Below are 22753 nucleotides of genomic sequence, written 5' to 3' on the forward strand. Positions count from 1 at the left end.
ATCATCTGCATTATCTCAGCACCAAATACCCTTCTACTAAATAAAACATCATTGACATTTTCATCCTATTGTTACTATGCATGTTAAATAACTACTGTGGCAACCTCTAGTATCACTGAACTGAATGTCTGAGAAGTCTATGTTGTCTCTCCAAGCACCAGCTGTGTTTCTGTTAAACCCCTGGCTTCAGAGTTGCGTATATTCTGAGTGGTCTGCCCTAACCCCATTTTTCCATAGTATTTCCAGTGTAGAGTTTTTCAGAACATAAGTTTTTCAGGAATGCCCATGTCATATAAAACAGAAATACTTGTGCTGCTTTCATTTTCAAAGCGTTACAGGAACACTGGGGGAAGACAAACATGTAAAAACAAGTATAGCAGAGTATATCCAAGATTTAACCTATCTGCTGATAAAATCGGAATAGATGCATGTAGGAGAGAATAAGTTATGCTGCTTGAGGGATCACAGTGGGACCTTGAAAGATGAGATGGATCTGTCTAAAATAAAGATGGAAAGAACCTGTTAAGTAGAGAAAATAGAGTATCAAACATCACCAGCTGCTAATCACCTAAACTATTAATTCAGAAGTCTGAATTAAATTCACCATTTTCTCTAATTTACTCAAATATTTCTTCCATATTCTTCAAAATTTATTTCCTTCAAATTAAAATTTGAGTTATTTTTTGCCTATTATCTAAGCAAAATTCCAAATGTTTGATGACAAATGTTATTGATGTGGCTGTGGGGAAACAAGAACCCTTGTAAACTGCTGCTGGGAGTGTAAAATGGTATAGTTTTGAGGGAAATTTTCCAATATATAACAACATGATACATGTATTTACCTTTTTCCCAATTTCTAGATTTCCATCTGTCAGATATACTGGTAAAAATGTGAAAATGTTTATATAAAGCTATTTTTTACAGCATGATTTGTAATTGTAAAAGATTCGTTAAGTAAACCACGGTATATCTAGAAAACAGAATACTATGAAATTATAAAAAGAATGAGTAATATTGTGGTTAAAGAAGAGCTATGTTGCAGTTAGCTAGATCCATTTTAAACTTCAATGAAAACAGAATCACGAGACATTAAGGAGGGCATGTGATGTAATGAGTACTAGGTATTATATAAGAATGATGAATCGCTGACCTCTACCTCTGAAACTAATAATACATTATATGTTAATTAATTGAATTTAAATTTCAAAAAACAGAATCATAATAGAAATTTATAATATTACTTCAACAAGTTTTAAGAAGCTGAATATGGGATAGAGAGACAGCCCATGGAAGCTCAGCTCATTCTTCCTGGGAAAAATAAAGTAAGGAATAAAATGACTGTGGGGATTATAAAGGTGTAAGTATGGGGATTATCAATACACTTTCCTATATTCATAACACATACCAGTGAGCTTAGAAGAACTGCTTCAAGGACATGCGAACTGAAGTAAGACAGTGATGAAAGTTATGCATTGGGAGGGGTCATACGGTTTTCTATCTGATGAATGGAGTCAGATCTGCCAAAGGGAAGAGAAAGTGACATGATGATTTTTACTGATTTTGTCCTGTTATTAAATGTGTTCACACATTAGGATTATAAGCAGTTTTATACTGTTCACAATGTGGACACATGAATGTGAATATCTGGAATTACTTGGCACAGAATTGTTGAAATACCAATAAAAATAAAATAAGCCTACAAAGAGCAGAGGAGTTTTCCAGGTGGCAGCAATAGGTCTTATCCACTTCTGCGCTTTTTTTCCCTGCACTGAGCTTCAGCAGCTGGGTTTCATCCCAACAGAGATGGGAAGAGAGGCAGATGATCCCAAATAGGAAACTGACTGCTCCCCATTCAGTACACTTACTCTTCCTAATGTCTATGGGATGCAATTTCTAAGATCTAAAGCCTTGCGGAAGGTCCGACCAAGAGCATTCTTCATTTCATTATTTCTCAGGCTATAAATGATGGGGTTCAACATGGGAGTGACAACAGTGTAGGATAACAACAGCAGCTTTTTGCTCTCAGGAGAATTATTGGATTTAGGCCGGAAGTAGGTGAGGCTTAAAGATACAGAGAACAGGGAGACAACAAGGAGGTGGGAGGAGCAGGTAGAGAAGGCTTTATGCTTCCCTTTAGCTGATGGAATCTTAAGGACGGTAGCAGCAATGCGAGTATAGGAACACAGAATCAGTAAGCAGGGTATCATGATGACCAGAATGGTTCCAACAATCGCATAGATCTCAAACAGTGCTGTGTCTGCACAGACCAGCCTCAGCACAGGTGGGCTGTCACAGAAGAAGTGATTCACCTTGTTGGTGCCACAGAATGGAAAGCTGAAGAGCCACGTGGTCTGCACAGTAGCTATGGGAAAGCCTGGAAACTAGGAGGCAATAGCCATTTTGGCACGTGTCCTTTGGTTCATGATGACTGCGTAGTGCAAGGGACTGCAGATGGCTACATAGCGGTCATATGCCATGGTGGCCAGGAGGAAGCATTCAGCACCTCCAAAGAAAAAGGAGAAATACATCTGTGTGGCACAGCCAAGGAAGGAGATGGTTGTGTCCCAGGCCAGCAGGGTCCCCAGCATCTTGGGCACAATGACTAGGTTGAAGCCAATCTCCAAGAAGGACAAGTTCCTGAGAAAGAAATACATGGGGCCGTGCAGCATGGGGTCAACCAAGGTAACTAGAATGATGAGGCTGTTTCTCATCAGGGTAACCAGGTAGATGATTAGAAATGTCAGGAAGAGTAATAACTGTATTTCTGTAGGTAGGGAAGAAAAGCTCAGGAGGATAAACTCCCCAACCCTTGTCCAGTTTCATCCAGCCATAGATATGGAAATGAATCCCAGTTGTGATCATGGAGAGAGATTCCTGATGGGAAGAGTCAGACTCTGGATTTGTTTTCAGATTCCTTTTTAGCGTCAGGAAAAGAGGCAAGGTCAATATCTCAGTTGGAAGAGGAAGGGCCTTATATTGTCTAAGAACAAAGACATAAGGAAGAATGGCCAGAGCTTAAACTCAGAGATGGGCCTGGGCCAGCTTCTGGAGGATTTGATATTTCCCTATTTGTGCATTAAGGTGTACAGAAAAGTTATATCAAATCAGAACCTTAAGTCCCTGAAGGGGCCAGCAAAGGGCAAATTTTGGAAGAAGTGATATTCCTGAAAGCACCTAACCTTTTGAGAAACAAGCCCAATGTTCATGATTTCATTAGAAACACATACATGTTGGGATACCTGGGTGGCTCAGTTGGTTAAGCATCTGCTTTCGGCTCAGGTCATGATCCCAGGGTTATGAGATTGAGTCCTGCATTGGGCTCCCTGCTCAGCGGGGAGCCTGCTTCTCTCTCTGCTTGCTTCTTACTCTGCCTGTCACTCCCCTGCTTGTGTGCTCTTTCTCTCTATCTGACCAATAAATAAATAAAATCTTTAAACAAACCCCAAATCTATGTGTATTCATCAAAGCTTTAGAAATATATTTATAATATAATGCAGAATAATGCATCTAATAATTTTTCTACTCTTCATGAATCTTTTTTTTGCTGGCTGAAATTTGGGAGGTAAGTGAGGAGCTAGCATGTATTGAGGACAGTTAACACATGCCTGTGTTTTGTCCTTTTATATGTGCATTTTATAGGTGAGGAACTGATCCCAGAGAAGTTAAAAAACAGCAATTAAAGTGGTAAATCTCAAATCCAAACCACATTTGTTGGATTCCAGAGTTCTCATATTTTCCCTGGACCATCCATCATTGGACTGCTCTGCCTTGATCTGAAGACTAACTCATTAATGCTTAAGAAAATCAAAATAGGAATGTCTGCAAAATTACATTTTGTATTATTTGTTTCTAATTTGCAATTTACTATCATATGCTCTTCTTTTCTTGTTATTTTGGTAATCTAGAATATTGAATTCTAAAATGGAGGAATTATTAGATGAAATTGGAAAAAAAATAAAAAAAGAATTGGACATGGTTAGGGAACTACTGTACAAAAAAATACAACCTTAAAAACAGAAATAAAAACATTTATTAAGAGCAGTAGAGGGCGCCTGGGTGGCTCAGTCGGTTAGCCGTCTGCCTTCAACTCAGGTCATGATCCCAGAGTCCTGGGATGGAGTCTCACATTGGGCTCCCTGCTCAGGGGGGAGTCTGCTTCTTCCTCTGCCCTTTACCCTGTTTGTGCTCTCTTTCACTCACTCTCTCTCTCAAATAAGTAAATAAAAATCTTAAAAAAAAAAAAGAGAGCAGTAGAAACCAGAATTGAAACAAAGTAGAAGAGAAACAAACATGTGGTCCTTGTTTTGGATACATTCCAACAACAGACTTTTTTTTTTTTAATTTTTTATTGTTATGTTAATCACCATACATTACATCATTAGTTTTTGATGTAGTGTTCCATGATTCATTGTTTGTTCATAACACCCAGTGCTCCATGCAGAATGTGCCCTCTTTAATACCCATCACCAGGCTAACCCATCCCCCTACCCCCCTCCCCTCTAGAACCCTCAGTTTGTTTTTCAGAGTCCATCATCTCTCATGGTTCGTCTCCCCCTCTGACTTACTCCCCTTCATTCTTCCTCTCCTGCTATCTTCTTCTTTTTCTTTTTTCTTAAAATATGTTGCGTTATTTGTTTCAGAAGTACAGATCTGTGATTCAACAGTCTTGCACAATTCACAGCGCTCACCCAGCCACCCCATCCCTCCCACCCCCAACCAACAACAGACTTTTATTCTATGCTCAGCAATTTGGACCTTATTCCATAAAGAGAGCCACCTGAATATTTGAAGCACAGGAGTGACATTGTTATATATGCCATGTAGAAAGATCACTCTGACTTTGAGAATGGATGGAATAGGGTGGAATTGGTGGCGGGATCAAATCTCTATACCTGGGATCAAGCTGACCAGATGGTATGCTCATCCTTCTATTTCATATATAATCCATTTTTAAGCAGTAGACAAACTAATGAAGAGAAGCTCAATATTAGTCCGGCCATGGTGAGTAATTTGAATTTCAAGGTTGTATTTAAAACTCCAAAAGATCTATTCAGGAAAAGAAAATCATTTTTGACAAAGGGTAATGATCAGACCAATCTAAGATTTCTCTGAAACACTAAAAATTAAATGAAGCAATGTCTACAGCTTTGAGCTCAACTAAAATACAAGTTTCAAAAAAACAATAATAATAAAAGGATCACTGATGCAGCAAACAGAGGATTTTAATTAGAAATTCCTACTGTCATTTAATACAATGCAGCCCCGGGCTTTTCAGAATAAGTAAATAGAGAAAGACCTGAGAGGTATGAAGATAATAATTCAAATTAATGGCATGAATCCAAGACATCAGAATAGTTGTTCCCTTTCTTAAAAAAGAATCTGAAAGAAACTGAAGACATATTGAATTGTTTTCAATATGTACTCTCAAAAAAGCCCTATAAGATATTAAGTATTGAATAAGTAGTGATAAAAATGACAGTCTTATGTCAGAAAAGATCATGGTGGCTGGGGTGGGGTGGGGGTGAGGACGGTGACCATGATTATCAAATTAAAAGGCTGTGTTAGAAACTTAAGAAAACTGAATTGGTGAATTAGAATACAAGTTTGAGAACTTATACTCACATTACTGAGAAAAATTTTAAAAATAGGAAAATAATGAGAAGAATAATGAAGTAAAGCACAGGAAATAAAATAAATTTGATAGGCATTCCAGAATGACATGACAAAGAAAAGAGAGACAATACTCAAAGAAGTACCAGGGGAAGAACAAACATCTCTGAGCTAAAGGAAGGCATGACTTTTAACTGAAAGAATCTCTAGGTTCAAAACAAAATAAATTTTAAAAGGTTTACACAAACATTTATTATTAGTGAAAATTTTTTTAAAATTTGAAGACAGGGAAAAATTCTGTTAAGTAACTGGACTAGAAAATGATAAAAATAAAACAAAATTAATTTTAAAGACCCCTATAAACCACAAACAAACAAAAACTTTAGTCCAACTGCAAAGGGAAAAAAAAAATCAGAGAACTCTGTTTCAAGGAAAATGGGAGAGATGTGCTTTTCCTTATTCTTTCTAGACATTATATGTGAAAGGAGCATGACTAAAACTAAAACCCCTAGACATTATATGTGAAAGGAGCATAAGAAGATTCTGAAAGATGGACAGAAGTCAGAGGAGCTAGGTATCTCAGAACCCAAGGAAGGTCATGGTAGTAAGTCCATTGGGATTTCATTTTGCCTCATATAACCCAGACTACTTTCTCAATATAATTTGAATATCTGTAAAAATAATAGCCAACTTACAAGTAAAACATTAGAGCAGAGATTCTTAAATTCAGGGGATCATGCAATCTTCTGAGAATCTGACAAAAACTATGGAATCTCTTTCCTTCAAAAAAATATATAATATTATATGTATTTTGGAGGAAGTCTGAGATCTCCTGAAGTCTTTCTGGAGACTCCCAACTTAGTTTCACAATAAGTTTTGGAGATTTTGGCCAATGCAATTAGACCAGGAAAATAAATAAGAAGTAAATATTAGAAAGAAAAAGATAACATTATTATTAGAGGAAGATGAAAAACTATCAATATTAAGAACTACAATTGGTTGGCCAGTTTCAGGATTGATATATCAAATAAGTGGTTTTCCGATATTCATGAAACTGGAGTCTGGGGGAGTCTGCTTTTCCCTCTCCTGCTCCCCCTGCTTGTGTTCCCTCTCTCGCTGTGTCTTTCTCTGTCAAATAAATAAATTAAAAAATCTTAAAAAAAGATATTAAAACATATTATAATACTATTTCACAATGTTTTATTATATTCTCTCTTCATATTAAAATGTTTTGTTATGTTTATTTGTTCATGCTTTGAAGAATTGTACTTTAGGCAAATAATTGAAACAGAATGACTCCCAGCAGCAGTGCATATATAAGACAAATTCAATAAACAGCTTTGGGGCAACTTGAAGGGAAGATAAATGTTATAGTCTCACCTTAAACAATACACCAAAATACATCAAATATGGATGATTTAAGTGTAAATAGGAAGCCGTAGTTGAATTTGAAAAGAAATGTAAGTTAATATTTACATTAGCTTTCTGAAGGTCTTTCTCAGCATAAACTCTAAAACAGAATCTAAAAAAGATAAGATTCATTGATTTGAACATATAAAATTAAATGTTTGAACATCAAAATCCTAACATAGAAATTAAAGATAAATTCCAAATAGAGAAAATATATATGAGAGAAATTTCAAGAGATCGTTGCAGTTTATCCAAGAGAAAATTAGGCAAAGCTATAATCATTCAATTCACATAATCAGAAATCAAATGCCAAAAAAACATGAAAAATGTTCAAAGTCCTCAGAAATCAAATGCAATTTTTAAAAAAAAAGAGATTATCTTTCTCAAAAATTTAAAATATTAATTATTTATTTGGGGTAAAAGTGAAAGAATATAGACATTTGAACACTGTAGGTCCAAATGATAGGTGGATTTCACAGTATGTATCAGAGACTCTTTGAACTAGCAATTCCATGTCTACAACTTTAGATTAAGATTATATGTAAATTTTATCTACTAGAATTCTCCTCTCAACTCTATTTACAATAGAATAATTGAAACAAACAATAAAGGATAGTCTAAATATGTAAAAATAGATCAGTGAAATAAATTGTACTACATCTGTACTATGGAATGCTATGAAGTAACTTTTTTTTATTAGTTTCAGAGGTAGAATTTAGTAATTCGTCAGTTGCATATAACACCCAGTGCTCATTACATCAAGTGCCGTACTTAATGCCCATCACCCGATTATCCCTTCCCCTCACCCACCTCCCCTCCAGCAACCCTCAGTTTGTTTCCTAGAGTTCAGAATCTCTTAGGGTTCACCTCCCTCAATTTTCATCTTATTTTCTTTTTCCTTCCCTTCCCCTATGTTCATCTGTTTTGTTTCTTAAATTCCACATATGAGTGAAATCATATGGTATGAGCTAATTTTATAGTATGTTGTAAGAATATCAAATAACATGGGAAAATATTCAATATGTTTTGCAAAGTTGATAAATTAGGCTACAAAATAGTAGGTTCAATGTAAGACATTTATTTCAAAATGAAAATTTATATGCATACATGCATGCATAAATATACATATAGAAACCTTCAGTTCTATTCCTTTGTTAATATCTTAGTGATATAATTACAAGTGCTTTAAATTTCTTCTTTACATTTTATATTTTTTGTACTATCTACAGTGAAATATGTTGGTTTTTATTTGAAGAACAAATACTTGGACATAATAAGGAATAAAATACTTATAACACAAAAAAACCCATAAGTAAAAGGGAAATATAAATGACAAACAGGAAAAATACTTGCAATAATGGCAACAAATAAAAAAGCATTTGCTTATTTGATAAGTAATGAGTCATATAAATAATTTTTAAAAGACATGATCTCCCCAAAAGAGAAATAGAAGATGCAAAATTTTATTTCACCAGAAAGTGCCAATGGCCAGTAAGCATATAAAAATTGTTCTATTTTGCTAGTAATAAAATTAAAAATTAACATAGAAATTCAGTTTCTTCATAAAACTTAAAAAATTGAAAAATATTCAGTGTTAGTTATGGGTGGTGTAGTAAGCAATATCTTATTTTGTTTAGGGCTGTGTAAATTAGTATAATCTCTCTAAAAATCAACCTGGCACATTTGTGTGAGGATTCTTTACTGTTCATACATTTTGATGCAAGAACCCCTCTGGTAGAAGAGATGGAGGCAATGATTTTACATGTAAGTTTGTTCAGTGCCAACCATTAGTGATAACTTGAAAATAATCATTAATAGATAAATGAATGAATGGTTCAATTATAAAGCATGAATTTAAGGAAATATCATGCAATCATTTAAGTGATTTTGAAGAACATTTAATGCTGTAGTGCAATAATCACCATATAATATTAAATGAAAAAATAAGATGCCAACCCTGCATCTTACATATGATTAATTTCTAATTTTGTAAATATATGCTTATAGAAAGAGGCTGAAAGGGTATATGCAAAATTTAAAAGTGATCTACTTCAGGGCACCTGGGTGGCTCAGTCGGTTAAACGACTGCCTTCAGCTCGGGTCATGATCCCAGGGTCCTGGGATCGAGCCCTGCATCGGGCTCCCTGCTCGGCAGGAAGCCTGCTTCTCCCTCTCTCACTTGTGTTCCCTCTCTTGCTGTCTCTCTCTCTCTCTCTGTCAATTAAATAAATAAAACCTTAAAAAAAATAAAAATAAAAAAAGTGATCTACTTCAACTGGTAAAAAGTGGAGATTTATTTTCTTATTTTTCTTTCCTATATTTCTAAATTTTCTACAGTGAGCTACCTTTGTTATATAATAGCAATAAAAACCTTATGAATGAAAGTGTTGATAATCATACGATGACCAAGCCAAAAATTCTGAGTATCTAATAGATTTATGCTTTGTGCTTTACATTCATTCTCTCATTTTCTTCTTACAGCTATGATTTAAATGCCATCATTATCCTTTCTATATCAGAGATGAGTAAAAAAATTTAAAGCAGATAAATAATTTTGTAGTTAAGAAACTTTGTAATTGCATGGAAATTAAGTGACAGAGCCACAATCAGAAAAATTTACAATAAGAGCAATTATGACGTTTTCAATAAAGCATACAAAATGAACATAACCTAAACTTAAGTGTCACCTTTGGTCCTTCCTCTGCTTCACTGTTGAGCTTCTTACCATTTATTTTGACAGGTCAGTTTCCTTTGTTTCTGTGCCTTTACATGTGACATTTCTGCGTACACACACTCCCTTCTCCACCTGGCTAACCTTCCTTCTGATTTTCAAATTCAGTTCTGTCTTTGTGTGGTGCTTCCAAAGGGACTAGTCATCTTCTCTACTTTTCTTTACCCTTTAAAAATATTTCAAGTATTCAGATATTATAATTGCCTATTTACATCTAGATCTGTAAGCTCCTTCAGAAAATTAACTGTCTCAGTCATCGTTACAGGAGGAAGTCCAGTGTCTAGCCAGATAAGCTATTAATATGGGCTTTAGGATGAGTGGATGAATGAAAACATGAACTTGACACAGTTCATTCTCTCCAGAGTCTCCATTCATCATTGGAATTCCTACTTTTCTCAATGACTGCTTTCCCTTTAGTCAGAACGCCACTTTCATGAGAAGCTCCATTTCAGGACAAAGTGTAGTGTTTGGTGCTGGTGAACAGGATTGGAAAGGTAGAGGGAGGAGAGATGGAACAGCCCGCTGGATTCCCATAGAACTTCTGGAAACTACTGGGGAAGAAGACATGGCACCCTGGCTCAAGAGTGGGAGGCATCACAGAACCTGGTGGCTCATGGCCAGCCCACAGGCTCCTTTCTACCTAGTCCCTCCAGAACTTTTGCAGAACATTTCTCTGCTAATCATTTGACTGACTGCCCCGGGGATAGGAACCCACTCTTCTAGGCCTTCTGCACCCATAAAGTTGTCCTAAAGAAGTAGTGTACTCTGATGTGCTCTGCTTCATGAATGTTCCATTGAGGCAAGTCTTCCCTGAGTTAATTAGAAGAAAGTTGAACTTGGAGGAAGTATATGTCCTGTGGAGGCTGCAGGTCTGGGTCAGAAAGTTTTAGAGGATAGAACTGGGAAAAAAAAAAAAAACAACTAGAAATCTAAATCTTTTTGTGGTCTCAGATCTCACTTGCGACATAGCAAGAGAGGAACTGATGAGATCTTCCCAGTGTGGACACAGGAATAGAATGAGGTGTCCCTCCAGAGGAGCCCTTGGCTAATCGGGCCATTGGCAGAAACCTTACCTGTGCCCAGCAGGGAAATCTGCCTTGTTCAGCTCTGCCTGACACCCATACTTCATGCTTGCCCGTGAATGTTTGAAGAGCTCTGGCTCTGTTGTCAGAAGAACGAAAAGAGGAACCAGGGAAGTCTTACTTTCTATCCTGCATAAGCCATTAGTGGCTGGACTCAAAGCCAGGTGTCTGCTGCCTCCTTTGTCAGGCATGAGTGAGCACACTACATGGACTGGCCATGCTCCCAGTCCCGACTTAGGAGAATTATTCCCAGTTATGCCTCTTTTGTCCTCAGAGCGGGGTAAAGGGCTGGCACTTGTATTTTCCCCCAGGTGTTATTGGGCTTACCTTAGCTCCTTCCTCAATGGTGCCTGACCTTTCTTGAATTTACTGTCCTTTGAGACCACCATGAATTTCAGATGACAATAGGATGAATTTCAAGAAAACAAAAACAAAAACCCTCTTGGCTAAGAAGAAGTAGCATTATGTAGAATAAAGCACTAAATTTGAAGTCAGAGTGACTCTAAATTTAATTCTAGAACTGGATCTGTCTGGTTTGTGATGCTTAGTAACTTTTAAAAATTTATTTTTTTTTAAGATTTTACTTGTTTATTTGACAGAGAGAGAGAGAGAGAGACAGCAAGAAAGAAAACACAAGCAGGGGGAGTGGGAGAGGGAGAAGCAGGCTCCCCATGGAGCAGGGAGCCCGATGTGGGGCTTGATCCCAGGACCCTGGGATCATGACCTGTGCCAAAGGCAGATACTTAGTGATTGAGCCACCAGGCACCCCCAAAATTTACACCCAACCTCTACACCCAACTTGGGACTCGAATCCACAACCCTGAGATCAAGGGTAGAAGGCTCTACAGACAGCCAGCTAGTCTGATGCTTAGCAATTTTTAAAGTTTATTTAAAAAATCAACATGAAGAATATCATATACACATCATACAACTGCATATATTTTATAAAAAGAAAATTTCAAATATATAAATAAAGTTTATTATAGAAATTTTCTATAAAGATATATAGAAAATTGATAGTAGTTGCCTCTCAGCAGGGAAATAGAGTACCAGAGGTCAGTATTGAGACATCTACTTTTGATTGTATATAATTTTATAATGGTTGAATTTTTTACTTAAAGAGTTCCAAAGATAGCGTAAGAAGTCCTTTTTATACTTTGTACACGTTTCCCTAGTTTTAACATCTTAAAGTTCATTTCTCAGAACTTAAAAAATTAACATTGGTACAATACTATTAAGTAGACTGCAGGCCTTAATTGAATTTGATCAGTTTCCCACAAATGTTTCCTTTCTTTACCAGGATTCATTACAGGGTACTACATTGCATTTAGTTTTCACATATCCTTACTTTTCTCCAATTTGTGATATTCTTGCCTCTTGGTTTTTCATGATGAGATGGGTTTTTTGTTTTTTGTTTTCTGGTTTGGTTTGATTTGGTCTGGTTTGGTTTGGTCTGGTTTGGTTTCGTTTGATTTAGAAAGGGGGGAATAATACCACAGAGTGAAGTGCCCTTCTCATCACATCACATTGGAATGTGCATGATATAAACATGACTTATCACTACCCCTTTTCCACATTCTATTCCTTAGAAGTGAGTTGCTAAGTCCAACCCACATTCAAGGAAGGGAAATTTATCTCCACCTCCAAAAGGAAGGAATCTGGCTGAATTTTTATCATGTGCAAGTATTTGTGGGGTTTTTGTTTTGTTTTGTTTTGTTTTGTTTTATAGAAAGGAGATATTTGAAACAAAAAACTAACATTCTGGTTTCCTCCACTGATTAATAACCTTGTGACCTGGAAAAAATTATTGCATGTCTCAGTTTCGTATGTATAAGATGCCCAGTAAAGACATCTCAAGAAGGAAATGAGATAAAGTATAGAAAACATGCTAGGCCCTGACAAATGTCATATATGGTAAGGTTCCATTAAGATGTTATTTGACCTGGGACTTGAAAGTTGCCATCAAAGAGGGAAGGAGCATTCCAGTTGACTATATGATGACCAACATCACTACTAATACTGCCACCAACATCATTTCTGCAATTACTGACTTAGATCTTTATATATACAAATCTCTTTGCTTTGTATATTATTCCTCTTTGTTTTTACTTGGTTAACTCCTACACACTCTTCTGATACCAATTTAAATGTTACTTCCTTGAGAAGAAAGAAGTCTTGCCATGTGTGATAACATGGATGGAAGTAGAGAGTATTCTTCTAATTCAAAACTTTATCTTAACCCAAACCCTAACTGCTAACCACTAATGGGTAGCCACTAACCCTTAACCCTAACCCCTCACCTTGACCATAACACTCATCCTAAACATATCCCTCTGGAGAGGTCTCTGAACTGCAGGATAATAGGCCCATACCCTCACACTGGTAATAACCCTAACCCTAACCTTATTCTAGCCCTAAATTGAACCCTAATCCTAGATCTGAGGAAAATATATATATATATATGTATATATATATACATATATATGTATATACACACACACACACACACACACAGTGGAATATTACTTAGCTATAAAAAAGAATGAAATCTTGCTATTTGCAATGACATAGATGGAGCTAGAGAGTATCATTCTCAGCAGAATAGGTCTGTCAGAGAAAGACAAATACCATACGATTTCACTCACATGTGAGAGTTAAGAAACAAATGAGCAAAGGGGAGAAAAAGGGAGAGAGGCCAATGAAGAAACAGACTCTTAACTATGGAGAACATATCAATGGTTACCAGAGGGAAGGGAGAGAGAGGATGTGTTAAACAGGTGATGGGGATTAAAGAGTGTATTTGTGATGAGCACTGGGTGTTGTATGGAGGTGTTGACTGACTTATACTGCACACCAAAATCGAATATTACACTATATATTAACTAACTGGAATTAAAATAAAAACTTTTAAAAAAGTTACTTTCTTGGTGAGGTCTTCTCTGATCTAAATGCAAATTAGGAATCCCTCCTTTATTTTTTTAAATTTTTAATCTAATTTTTTAATTTGATACATCTATTTATTTTTTATTTTTTTATGTTATGTTAGTCCCTCCTTTAATTCTTTCTCAGAGTATTATGTTCTTTTCCTTCATAGCAAGGATATTGATTTGTAATTATATATTTATTTGTGCAATTCTTTGTTTAATATCTCTCATCTCCATTGGACTACAATGTCCCCAAGGGCAAGGACTCTGTTTTGCTCATCCTTGTACATCCTGTACTTAGCAGTGAGTGTAAAGGAGGATTGGGAAGTGAGCAGGGGAGCAATGAGAACAGTGAGGAGGCTCTTATAATAATAATTTAGAATTCAAGGCCTGGCTTGTGGTGTGTAATGGCAGGGCCAGTGAACATGGGAATTGAGCCAAAGTTTGAGTAAGAATTTTGCCAAGAAAGAATGAGTAGGATTAGGAGACTGGTGGAACATTTCTATGATAGCATTTATCAAAGTGAAGAATTATGACGTAGTACAGCACTTTGCATGGCTGTCTTTTTGTTCTACAGCTGTTTGTGTACTTGTCTACTTCTATATAACTGTATTGTGTAGTTGCCAAGAACTCCCTGAGGGCAGCACCTTGTTCATTCTTATACTCTCAAGATTCAGTATGTAAATATTCACTGAATAAATGAAAGCCTATGTCAATGAATGGTGGGGTTAAAGAAAAAAGAAGTTGGAATATTATTCAGCCATCATAAAGGATGAATACCCACCATTTGCACTGACATGGATGGAACTGGAGGGGATCACGCTAAGTGAAGTAAGTCAAGCAGAGAAAGACAATTATCATATGGTTTCACTCATATGTGGTACATAAGCAATAGCACGGAGAACCATAGGGGAAGGGAGGGAAGCCTGAAGGGGGAGAAATCAGAGAGGGAGAGGAACCATGAGAGACTATGGACCCTAGGAAAAAAACTGAGGCGTTCAGAGGGGAGGGTGTTGGGGGGATGGGGGATCAGGGTGATGGGTATTAAAGGATGGCACGTGTTGTGCACTGGGTATTACATGCAACTAATGAATCATTGAACACTACATCAAAAACTAATGATGTACTATACAGTAGCTAACTGAACATTAAAAAAAAGATCTGAAGAGGGAAAAAAAAGAAGTAACAGGAATTTTTTTTTCAAGATCGGAGATTGGGAGAGTAAGTTTGTCTGGAAGCACAGTGCTAGACATATGCCTTGACAAATAAGCAGAAATGTCTTAGAAGCAGTTGGAAATATAGAACTCACATTTCAGTGAGAGGTGAGGGTTAAGGAAATAATTTAGGGGTTATCCATTCATTTATTTTGCACTTACTGTACACCAGGCACTGAATTAGGCGTCAGAAATACAAACATGAATGATAAGCTCTCTTTACTGTGGAAAATACAATTGCAATGCCTTTAATGCTTAATAGTGATATGTGCAAGACACCATACATGTACAAAGGGGAGTGAACTCAGATTTGCCTGTAGGAATCAGGGAGAGACTCATAGAAGAGAAAAAGTTCAAGTTGAATCCTAAATGATACACAGAAGTTAACTTGGTATGGGAAAAGGGGCTGAGGAGCAGGAATTGTAGACAGAGAAAATGAGTAGAGATATAAAGATTTAATAATAATATCTACCTTTCCTTGAAGACTTATTAGTTCCAAGTATCTTTCTTTAGAGAATAAAAATAACTTCATTAGTTCTTTCAGTGATCTCAAAGAAATAGTTCACCATATATATAGTAGATCCTCTATTTATATACATGGGTTGCAAAGGTTTTTTTTTTTTTTTCTCTTATGATCTTCCTGAAGCCTCTTGGCTTTCCATGTTACATATTATTCTTTTCTTTTCCTTCTAACTTCTTTATAGTGTCTGCCTTTATATTTTGGAGTAGGCATATGCTATATGCTATAAAAGAACATGACATTTTGGGTTCAGGTAGACCTGGATTCAAACATAAGCTCTGACACTTATCAGTTGTACCTTTGTGCTATTCTATACATCCTGATAATACCTGTGAAGAGTAAATGATATTTTATTTATAAATAAGTAACTCATATTTGACAGTAAATACATGTTATTCCTTTCTTTACCCTGCTCTCTGGGAAAAGGAGGGAACCTAGTAATTTATCTATGTTACAATTAGTAGCAAACTAATTGAGAATTCTTAATAATTGATATCCTACTTTAAATTCCAAGAAATACTAAAGATTAGACTCATAAAGTTATACAAGTGGAAGTGGTTGCCTGCATGGTGCCTCCACTGCCACAGGATGATTGGTGTTAACACCTTCACAGTAGGTTCCATTGTTCTCATTTTCATCCTTTTTTTTAAAAGATTTTATTTATTTGACAGAGAGAGACACAGTGAGAGAGGGAACACAAGCAGGGGGAGTGGGAGAGGGAAAAGCAGGCTTCCCGCTCAGCAGGGAGCCCAATGTGGGGCTCGATCCCAGGACCCTGGGATCATGACCTGAGCCTAAGGCAGATGCTTAACGACTGAGCCACCCAGGCGCCCCTTTATTTTCATCTTTATATCAACTCCAAGGTAGGTATTATCACCTCATTCACAGATGAGGAAACCTAGGGCTAGAAATTTAGAGTAATTTGCATAAACATACATAGCTGGTAAATAGCAGATACGAAATTTGAACTAAGGTTTTTCAGAATGCAAATTGTTGACGGGAATAAAAAAGACTAACTTTAGAGAAAATAGAAATGCATGGTGTAGGGGGAAAGAAAATAGTTCCAGAGGGCAATAGTTGACTATCTATTCAACTATATGGTTGAGGTATGGTAAGAACCAAAATTGGAAAAATAAACTAGAGCTGAACTACATAGAGCTGAAATAGAAGGGGGTTTGTATAATATATGAACATTAATTTCATCCTGAAGATGAGGGTGAATTGTTGGGATTTTAAGTATGAAAATGGCAGATTTTCACATGCACACTTAGAACTCGAGATGGTAAGGAGGATGAATTAGAATGAGAGGCACATGTAAGTCTGCAACATGACTGGTGGCTGGGAGATCAGTTAGGAGGCTTACCAGTAATCCTGATGGGAGATATAAGCCAATACCCAAGGTTCATCTCCACAAGGAGGCTTCATCTCCACAGGATTTGTTGAAACCCTGGCAATGGATGGGATCTCTAAGAGATAGTACACAAGGAAGACAAAAGATGAGGGTCAACCTCTAAACTCCCATGATAAGTATAGTTCAAAAAGACTTGAGAAATAAAACAAAAGAATCTGTACTTGGATGTGTGTGGGGGAATAGCAAGGAAATTCACGGTTATGGAAAGCAAGGGGACAAAAAGTTCCAAGGGCAATATCCCATTTATGCAAGCATCAAAGAAAACCTGAAGAGCATTTGATTTCCTCAAGAATCTCTGGCCCAAATGTGGGATCACTGCTCCCCTCTAAGGCCTTGGTCCCTCCAGACCTCTACCGGCATAATCAGTCTCTGAGGGCCAGAAGAGACCCTGGGGACCTGAGAGTGAATGCCTAGGAGTCTCTGCTAACGGGGGATTGTTCTCTCTCCCTCTGACACAGCTCTGCTGCAGGCTGAGCTCTGTTCTCACTGGTTTCTATTCTCCTTCTCCTCCATCCCTGGGGTTGCAGACCAACCAGCCTATTAATGAGCAGTCACAGCCTGTGACCTCATTAAAAAGTTGTTAATGAGGCACACTGCTGCTCAGGGAGTACAGTTGACTGAGGCTCCCAGTGGCCTATCCTGGGGCCTGAAGGGAAAGCTTAGGTGAATAAGATCAGATCTGGGGAGAGGGCTAATGAACTCAGGCTGCAGAGCCACACCTCCCAATGAACTCATTGTGGCAAGCAGGCCAGCTTTGAAGCTCAAATCCCTGCTGGCCTGCAGGCTAACAGGAGTGGATGCAGTCCAGGGCAGCAGTGATTTTATTCTGATCTGTCAGCTCTGCTGAATGCCTACTCTGCTGACCCATTTTGATGGAGGATTTCAAATTCTGAGATTAAGAAGTGGTTTTGTGTTATAAGTCTGTGGCTCATGAACAAGTATATAAGCGTTCTGAATGGTCTCTATCCCACAGGCTTTGTCCCATGCCACACATTCTCCATACTACTGCCAAGACAGACTTTTCAAACACATAGCTTTATTACTTCATGCTTAAAAAAAATTTTTTAAAGATTTTTTGTTTATTTATTTGACAGAGAGATAGAGAGAGAGCACAAGTAGGCAGAGAGGCAGGCAGAAGGAGAGGGAAAAGCAGAATCCCCGCTGAGCAGGAGCCTGACATGGGGCTCGATCCCAGGACCCTGGGATCATAACCTGAGCCGAAGGCAGCCACTTAACTGACTGAGCCACCCAGGCGCCCCTTAAAATCTTTTAATAGAAATAAAATTTTATACAGAAATGAAATATAGAATTAAAATACAGAAAATCGGTATAACCAGAAGTCAGTTCTTGGAAAACATCTACAAAATTGACAAATGTTTAACTAGACTGCTCAAGAAAAAAATAGAAATAGTTCACAAAATAAATTCAAAGTCTTCAGCACAGTAGTGCTTTGAATATTTGACTCCTGTCTATCTCCCTACCCTGATCTCCAGACTTTCTTTTCCATGGGTATCATTTTCATTACTATTACCACCACTCTCATCATCATCGTAATTAATATTTCTATAGTTCTTATGTATCCTGCAGCATTTTACATATATTAATCATTTAAACTTCACAACAACTCAATGAAGTAGGTGTTGTAGGCATCTCCATTTTATAGATGTCTCTCAGTCAAGAGATGCTGTATAACATGTCTAATGTCTTTTTTTAAGATTGTATTATTTATTTATTCATTTATTTATTTAAGAGAGAAAGAGAGAGCACAGAGGGAGAATAAGAGGGAGAAGTACACTCCCAGCTGAGCAGAGAGCCTGATGAGGGGCTAGATCCCATGACCCAGAAATCATGACCTGAGCCAAAGGCAGATGCTTAATCGATTGAACCACCCAGGCTCCCCTTGCCCAATGTCATTGCTACTCAGAAAGACAGAGCCAGAATTATGATCCCAGGCATTTTGGCTTCAGAGTTTACCCTCTTACCCATTTGAAGGTTTAGGCTTCTACACCTTTTGCATTTACTACTTATTTGTCTTGGAATGTCTTTTTTTTTAAAATAAGATTTTATTTATTTATTTGAGAGAGAGAGAGAACAGAGGGACAGTAGGAGGGAGAAGCAAACTCCTGCTGAGCAGAGAGGCTGACACAGGACTCAATCCCAAGACCCCGGGATCACGACCCGAGCCGAAGGCAGCTGCCCAACAGACTGAGCCACCCAGGCGCCCCTTGTCTTGGAATGTCTTCTCTCACATATAATCTTAATGGCTCCCATTCCTTTTAAAACTTCTTGCTTTGCTACTACTTCCAATCATTATACATATATTATTATCCAGAGTCCTGATGTTTATATGTCTGTCGCCCCACTGGTCTGAAAGTTCTTGTACACCAAGGATTGAGTTGGGTTCAGTAACTATTTTTATGGTTTTACTGAATACTTCACTATTTATTATATTAGTTTTAACACACACAACACTGTATCTGCTTTGACAAACTAGAAACTAAATTCTTGACCTTTCTCTTGCTCCCATGCTTCTACTGCATGCTCGTCCTCTCTTCTTTTCAATCTCAATAAAAGGAACTCTAATAATGTTGTTTATCCCAGAAATATAAGTGGAGTCTTTCATACCTATCCAAAGGTAAATTAGCATCTGCTCTCACCTAGTTTACTGCCATTCCTGCTAGTCTCTCTCTTTATATTCTTGCCACTTACAATAAATTATCCACCCAGCAGACATATTTATCTCTAAAAAGAAATTACCCCTTGTTCAAAATACTTTAAGAGTTTTTCATTGCACTTAGATTAAACCCAAAATCTATAACATGGTCAAAAAACCTCTGTATAGCCTAACATCTTTTTACCTATACAATCAATTTTTACTTCTCTTGTCCTTATTCACACATTTCAGCCAAATAGATTTTTCCCTGGTTTTGATATCATGGCAATACTGATGGGTATGTTGGGAAGTCTTCCTTCCTTTTTAATTTTTTCTAACAGTTTGTGAAAGATTGGTGTTAATTCATCTTTAAAAGCATGGTAGAATTGAGCAATGAAGCCATCTGGCTGTGGGCTTTTGTTTGTGGGAAGGTTTTTGATTATTAAATCCAGTAGATTGCTTTGAGCAATATGGATATTTTGACAATATTAATTCTTCCAATGCATGAGCATGGAATATCTTCCCATTTACTGTGTCTTCCTCAATTTCTTTCATCAATGTCATAATTGTCAGTATACAGGTCTTTAAACTCCTTATTTAAGTTTATGCCTAAATATTTTGTGTTTTTTGATGCAATTGTAAGTGGGGATTTGTTCCTTAATTTCTCTTTGTAATAGTTTGTTTTTAGAGTATAGAAATACAACTGATTTTTTTATGTGATTTTATATCCTGCAACTTCACTAATTCATTTATAAGTTTTAATAGTTTTTTGGTGAAATCTTTAGGTTTTTATATCATGTGATAGTTTTACTTCCTTTCCACTTTGGATGCCTTTTATTTCTTTTTCTTGCCTAATTGCTCCAGCGAGGGTTTCCAATACTGTCTTGAATAAAAGAGGTGAGAGTGGGCATCATCGTCTTTTGCCTAATCTTAGAGAAAAAGTTGTCAATTTTTATCTTTGAAAATGATGTTAGCTGGTGGGCTTCTCATATATGGACCTTATTATGTTGAAGTGCATTCTCTCTATACCTACTTTGTTAAGAGTTTTTATTATGAATGGATATGAACACTGTCAGTTGAATACTGTCAGATGCTTCTGCATCTACTGAGATGCTCATGTGATTTTTATTCTTTATTCTGTTATGTGGTGAGTCACACTGATTGATTTGTGGAAGTTCAACCATATTTGCATCCCTGGAATAAATCCCACTTCATCATGGTGTATGATCCTTTCACTATATTGCTGAATTCAGTTTGCTAATATTTTGTTCAGGATTTTTGCATCTATGTTCATCAGGAATATTGGCCTCTAATTTTTTTCTTGTGGTATCCTTGTCTTGTTTTGGTATCAGGGTAATGCTGGCCTCATAAAAGGAGCTTGGAAGTGTTCTCTTCTCTTCTGTTTCTTGGAAGAGTTTGAAAAGGATTGGTATTCATTCTTCTTTAAAAGTTTGATAGAATTGACAAGTGAAACCATCTAGTCCTGGACTTTTGATTGTGGAAAGTTTTTTGATAGTTGATTCGATCTCCTTACTAGTAATCAATTTGTTCAGTTTTTCTATTTTTTCTATGATTCAGTCTTGATAGATTGTATGTTTTTAAGAATTCATCTATTTCTTCTAGGTTGTCTAGTTTGTTGCCATGTAATTGTTCATATAATCCTTTGTATTTCTTGTAGCGGTTATAGCATGTCCTCTATCATTTCTGATTTTATTTCTTTGGGTCCTCTCTCTTTTTTCTTCATAAGTATAACTAAATGTCAATTTTGTTAATTTAAAAAACAACAACAAAAAAAACCAATCCTATTTCATTCATTTCTCATTTTTTTGTCTGAATTTCATTTATCTCTGTTCTGACCTTTATTTCCTTCCTTGTACTAACTTTGCACTTCATTTGTTCTTCTTTTTCTAGTTCTTTGAGGTATAAAGTTAGGTTATTTATTTGACCTATTTATTTCTTGATATAGGCGTTATTGCTATCAACTATGCTCTCAGAACTGCTTTTGCTGCATCCTGTAAGTTTTGTTATATTGCATTTCAATTTTTATTTGTCTCAAAGTATTTTTTTTTATTTACCTGTTGGTTTCTGCTTTGACCCATTTGTTCAGTAGCATGTTGTTTAATCTCCACATATTTGTGAATTTTCTAGTTTTATTCTTGTATTTGATTTCTAGTTTCATACCATTGTGGTTGCAAGAGATGCTTGAAATTATTTCAATCTTCTTAAATTTATTAAGACTTGTTTTGTGCCCTGACATATCATCTATACTGGAGAATGTTCCATGTGCACTTGAGTAGAATGTGTATTCTATTGTTTTGGGGTAGAATGTTCTTTGTATGGTCTACATGTTGTTTAAGGCTAATGTTTACTTACTGATTTTCTGTCTGGATAATGTATCTGTTGATAAAAGTGAGGCATTAAAGTCCCCTCCTGTTATATGTTGTCTCTTTCTCCTTTTAGATCTATTAATATTTACTTTATATATTTAGGTACTCCCATGGGTACATAACAAATGTTATATCCTCTTGTTGGATTGACTGCTTTATCATCATGTCATGACCTTCTATGTTTCTTAGTACAGTATTTATTTTAAAGTTTATTTTGTCTGATATTAGTATAGCTACCCCAGCTTCCTTGTGGTTTCCATTTGCATAGAACATCTTTTTCCATCCCCTCATTTCTAGTTTGTGTGTGTTCTTAAATCTGAAAGGAGTCTCTTATAGGCAGCATATAGATGCATTGTTTTTGTTTTGTTTCATTTTGTTTTTATCCCTTCAGCCACTCTGTGTCTTCTGATTGAAGAATTTAGTTTATTTACATGTAATGTGGTTCTTGATAAGCAGGTTGTTAGTTATTTCCATTTTGCTCATTGTTTTCTGGTTGTTTTGTAATTCCTTTGTCCCTTTCTTCTTCTTTTGTTTTCTTCCTGTATAATTTGATGATTTTTCTGTAGTGGTATGTATCTTCTGTGTATCTACTTAAGGTTTTTGCCTTGTGGTTACCATGAAGCTTACGTAAAACAAGTTATAACAGTCTATTATAAATTGATAACAATATAAGTTTGATCCCATCCTAAAGCTCTACATTTTTATACCCCCCCCACCATGTTTTATGTTTTTGGTGTCATGATTTACATCTTTTTATCTGTGTATTCCTTAAAAAATTATTGTAGTTATAGTTATTTTTACTACTTTTGTC

The 22753-nt window shown here is 36.4% G+C and overlaps 1 protein-coding gene across 1 annotated transcript; it reads right to left on the bottom strand.

Moving 5' to 3' along the window:
* Positions 1-1877: 1877 nt before the first annotated feature.
* On the bottom strand, positions 1878-2831 carry OR10A5 (olfactory receptor family 10 subfamily A member 5). The gene is given in 1 exon segment (XM_028116991.2): positions 1878-2831. A coding segment is annotated over 1 exon segment (954 nt).
* Between the last annotated feature and the right edge of the window lie 19922 nt (positions 2832-22753).

This window comes from Eumetopias jubatus, unplaced genomic scaffold (genome assembly GCF_037043125.1).
Source record: "Eumetopias jubatus isolate StellerSeaLion01/CBP00866 unplaced genomic scaffold, mEumJub1_p1.0 scaffold_13, whole genome shotgun sequence".
Classification (NCBI taxonomy): Eukaryota; Metazoa; Chordata; class Mammalia; order Carnivora; family Otariidae; genus Eumetopias; species Eumetopias jubatus.